The sequence below is a fragment of the Myotis davidii genome, unplaced genomic scaffold (genome assembly GCF_000327345.1).
Source record: "Myotis davidii unplaced genomic scaffold, ASM32734v1 scaffold865, whole genome shotgun sequence".
Taxonomy (NCBI): Eukaryota; Metazoa; Chordata; class Mammalia; order Chiroptera; family Vespertilionidae; genus Myotis; species Myotis davidii.
This window is the reverse complement of record NW_006296406.1, coordinates 728,888-733,663: the sequence shown is the minus strand read 5'-3', so window position 1 is coordinate 733,663 and position 4,776 is coordinate 728,888. Positions and strand designations below refer to the sequence as shown.

At 41.1% G+C, this 4,776-nt stretch overlaps 2 protein-coding genes across 2 annotated transcripts; both read left to right on the top strand.

Moving 5' to 3' along the window:
* Positions 1 to 1,392: 1,392 nt before the first annotated feature.
* Positions 1,393 to 2,316, top strand: LOC102769726 (taste receptor type 2 member 16). The gene has a single exon (XM_006771428.1). It carries the CDS (start codon positions 1,393 to 1,395, stop codon positions 2,314 to 2,316), a length of 924 nt encoding a protein of 307 aa, XP_006771491.1.
* Positions 2,317 to 2,511: 195 nt separating this feature from the next.
* On the top strand, positions 2,512 to 2,987 carry LOC102767706 (small ubiquitin-related modifier 2). Its single transcript, XM_006771424.2, has one exon. The coding sequence runs from the start codon at positions 2,516 to 2,518 to the stop codon at positions 2,801 to 2,803; it is 288 nt and encodes a 95-aa protein (XP_006771487.1). The 5' UTR covers positions 2,512 to 2,515; the 3' UTR covers positions 2,804 to 2,987.
* Positions 2,988 to 4,776: the final 1,789 nt, after the last annotated feature.

Below are 4,776 nucleotides of genomic sequence, written 5' to 3'. Positions count from 1 at the left end.
TGCCAAACCCAATTTTCCTCCGCTGAGATTACAAAGGCTAGAAGGACAAGTTGCCTCTAACAGCTCAGAGTGTGAACACAGGTCTTCAGCACACACCACTGGATGTTTAGCTCAGGCTCAGGGTCTGGGGGATGGGCTTAGAGCAGCATGAGCACGTGACAGGGATGGTGCAGCAAAGGCCATGCTATGCTGCTGGAGAAGGAAGCAGCTGGCAGGTGCATTTGCTTCAGCAGGTGCCTAACAGATCATATCGTCCTTCATCCACTGGCATCAGACTTCCTTGTGAGCCCACAGATTCTTCCAGAAATATCTAATGGGCACTTTCCAGAAGAGTGCAATTTTACAAAACCAGATTACACCAGAGTCCATGGCATTTTATGTTAACACCATCAGTGATCCATTTGTCTCCACAGTCTGGTCAGAGAAGAGGAAGCACAAAGATAATAAATTGTAGAAAAAAAGTGAGCAAGGCATCTAGGCCTTTCTATTCAATAGGCTTAACTTTTTTAAATTGTTTAGTCTTTTATTTTAAGCAGTGTGAGCAGTAACATAAAGAGCTTAGCTATGTACGGAGAAAACAACTCAACGCAGTGATATTAATGGGACAAGAACAACTCCAAAGATATAAAAAGGTCAACTCTTTGGAACTGGAAGATCAACAGCAAAGGATGCCACACCTCGACGTAGGGAGTGCAATGGGGTGTGTGCGGTGGTTTCTTGAGTTAAAGAATTTGATAGGCAGCTAAGAAGTGGTCTGTATTGGAGGGTGATACTTGAAGGTCTGGGGTTCAAGCAATTTTGTGGGTAGAATCTCAGAGTAAGGACTTTTCTTTATTATTTTTTTATTGACACTCATACTTTGGTTGCTGCATCTACCCACAGCTCCTGTGGAAGCTGGGGAGACAGGGATTCTGAAGTTGTCATGATTAAAGCACTCAGTTAGCAAAATAGATATATCGTCCAGGACATGAAAAAACAGTGAAGGATTTGTCTTTCCCGTGGTTCAAATTGTAGGTTAAAAGAATGCGGCTATCATTTAAAGGAGATGGGAAATAAGTTAAAGACAAGACACCTCACTGAGATAAAGAGGAAACAATGGCATGGTTAAGAAACAGGCATTTCATTTCTGGGAATAATCAAATAACCTCATGAGCAAAAATCCACATTCAAATAACATTTCCCTCCATCCCAGGTCTGATAACAAACCAGCAAGCAAAGCATAAGCAAATTCTGCAGATAGGAACATGCAAAATCAAAATTGAGCTAGGGTTAATTTGCATCCGTAGAGAGGTATTTTCTTGCATCAGACAATAGGCCAGGAATGTATTTTCTACTTAAAAATTATTGCAGAGATTCTGGGTCTGTGTGAAGAAGATACTTTGGAGTGGAAGAATGATACCCAACCAACTCACTGTTTTCTTCATGACCATCTATCTGCTCGAGTCCTTGACAATAATTGTGCAGAGCAGCTTAATTGTTGCGGTGCTGAGCAGAGAGTGGGTGCAGGTCAAAAGGCTGTCACCTGTGGACATGATTCTCATCAGCCTGGGCATCTGCCGCTTCTTTCTACAGTGGTCATCAGCGTTGCACAACTTTTGCTCCTATTTCAACCCTGACAATGATCTTTGGTACATAGCACTCATCTGGGAATTTACTAATACTCTTGCATTCTGGTTAACCAGCTTGCTAGCTGTCGTGTACTGTGTCAAAGTCTCTTCCTTCACCTACGCCATCTTCCTCTGGCTGAGGTGGAGAATTTTGAGATTGGTTCCCCGGCTGTTGCTGTGCTCTCTTATTATTTCCTGTGTGACAATCATTGTTTCAGCTATTAAACATTACATCAAGAGTCAGTTAATCTTGCAATTACCTGGAAACATCACGAAGACTGAGACACTTAGGACATTCTTGGGAAAATATTACATAGGTCAGCATCTGGCAATGTTATTCATTCCTTTCCTCCTGTTCCTGACGTCCACCATCTTGCTCATAGCCTCATTGTGCCAACACTTGAGGCAGATACGACATCACGACACTGGCCACAGCAACTCCAGCATGAAAGCTCATGCCACTGCCCTGAGGTTTCTTGCCTTCTTCCTCATCTTCTTCACCTCTTACTTTTTGACCATAATCATCTCCACTAAATACATCCTAAGGCATAAGACTTCCTTGTTCTGGGCCGGCGAAAGTATCATCTATGCTACAGTCTCTATCCATTTAACTTCACTAATGCTGAGTAGCCCTACATTGAAAAAGGTTTTAAAGGTAAGCTGCTGTGGCCCAAAGCTGCCTGAGGCTCCAGGTACAGCAACACCCTAATCAGATGGGAGCTTGCATTGATGCAACTAATACCAACAACCAGCTTTACTCTTCACAATCCTATGTGATAGGCACAGAGTGCGTGTGCCCTCTCCCTCCTCCACCACTGCTGCCTCCTTCTCCTGCTGCTCCTGGTGCTGCTTGTGTGCTCTTTTGGTGCGGACCTGGTACCTCTTTTGTGAAACCTCTGGCTCTCGCCATGGCCGACGAAAAGCCCAAGGAAGGAGTCAAAACTGAGAACAACGATCATATTAATTTGAAGGTGGCCAGGCAGGATGGTTCTGTGGTGCAGTTTAAGATTAAGAGGCATACACCACTTAGTAATCTAATGAAAGCCTATTGTGAACGACAGGGTTTGTCAATGAGGCAGATCAGATTCCGATTTGACGGGCAGCCTATCAATGAGACAGACACACCTGCACATTTGAAAATGGAGGATGAAGATACAATTGATGTGTTCCAGCAGCAGACAGGAGGGGTCTACTAAAAAGGGATCCTGCTACTTTACTCCAGAACTCTGTGCCTCCAGACCTAGAAGACATTCTCAATTAGAAAAGTGCAATTTGGTTTCAATACATCTGACTACTACAGTATAGTTTTCTCTATTCTTTCATTTTCCCCTCCCCCCTTCCTTTATTGTACATAAAGTAACTGATGTATGTGCACAAGCATTTGCATTTTTTTTAACTAAATGGCCAATGGTATGTTTTGATCTACATCAAATGAAATGGGATGGGGAAAAAAATACTGGTTCTGTGAAAACATCCTTGCATACCTCGTTCAATTGGAGAATTTTAATGTTTTTCATTTACCATCGAAAAACCAAGGACAATTTTATAACTTTTTTGTATGTAGCTGTTGCAAGTAGGGCAATCTGTCTTTAAGTAGGGATGAATTACTCCAAAAAAAATGAATCCTAGATAGTTTTCCCTTCAAGTCAAGTGTCTTGTTGTTTAAATAAACTTCTTGTTTAAAATTTTAAAAAAGAAAGAAAAAAGAATCCTATGTGACAGTCATGTTCCCTAAATACAAGCAAGACCAAGCAAGCCTCGCTCTCTTCCATTCCCACAGCCATTCATCTCTAAACAGCCAGTCTTCTCTATTCTATGCCACTCCTAGGTTGGTCGCAACTTTCTCATGACTTCCCCATCTCTCCTCAGTCTTTTCAATCTCTGGAGTTTTACTCCCAGTGTATTCTACACAAGAGAGCCAAAATCATGATGTCCATTCATTATTTTATTTTATCCTTTTCATGACGGCCAATTGCTTCATACATTAATAGAAATAGCTTCCCCGCAATAAATTATTGCCTACACCCTGAAGGTTCTCCATGCTCAGGTCTCAATTAATCAATTTTTCTAAATTTAGTCAGGAAAATGTCTGACCATTTTCCTTTCCCTCTGTTCTTTCTGGACCTTTATCCAATGGCATAACTTTTCTTATTTGTTTCTCTTCCACACAATGTGACTTTATTCCTTTAAAACTCAAGTCAAAACTTAACTCTTCTTTCGTTTTCATTTGTCAAGACATTATATTCTCCCCAGAACAGCAAATTTCATACCCAATCTAGGTTCGTCCTAGAACATCTCCAAATATTGGCAACTTAACTGCCTCAATTGCATATGGTTTCTATTGGCAGGATTCTTGCCTCTCAATTATACTATAGTTTGGAATAAATTATCTAGAAAGATTCCCAGATTGAGACTTAGCTGGGTTTCTTCCCGATATAACCCAGATATCATCTGGGAACTCTTCTAACTTCATAAAATCTGAGTGACATTGACTTAAACTCTCTATACTCTTCTATTTCTTCCTCTGCAACAGTTCAAAACCGTCCCAAATTGACAAGAATATAGGAGCCATATAGTAATCTATTATAAACCACCTATGGGACTTTTCTGTTCTTTATAAGTCCTTTTCTGCTTCCCCAATCCCCTTTCCCTTCAGCTTATCTCAAACCCTGTTTCTTGTAGGACTCCATCTCATCATCTCCCCATGGCATCTCTCTCATCATTTCTGTCCTCTTCACCCTCACCTACTAGCAAAACGAATCTTGGTCACAGCCAAATCCCAGGCTTTGGGTCTCAGCTTCATTCTGCTTCAGGCAATAATTAGGGTGTTTTCCTAAAGACAGCTTCATCTCTTAAGTCTTCCTGGTGCCAGAAGTTAAGAATATAATTTTTATTCTCCTTTCATATATGTATTGGGCATATCTGGAAACTGAACTTCTGCATCTGCCATTAGAAGACTGAAACACATCCAGAGAGAAAACCATTGTATGGGGAAAGGATTGCAGGTATTTCATCTTGACTATGAAAGGAATGCATAGGCACTGGAGTGGAAATTCCTGATCTGGTCTTGGGTCTATCTCTCTGATGTATCTCCCTGTCAAATCATCCCTTGAGTTAGTACTTGAAACTGAGGGTGTGAAATATAAGTACAAATGGAAAGATAACTTTA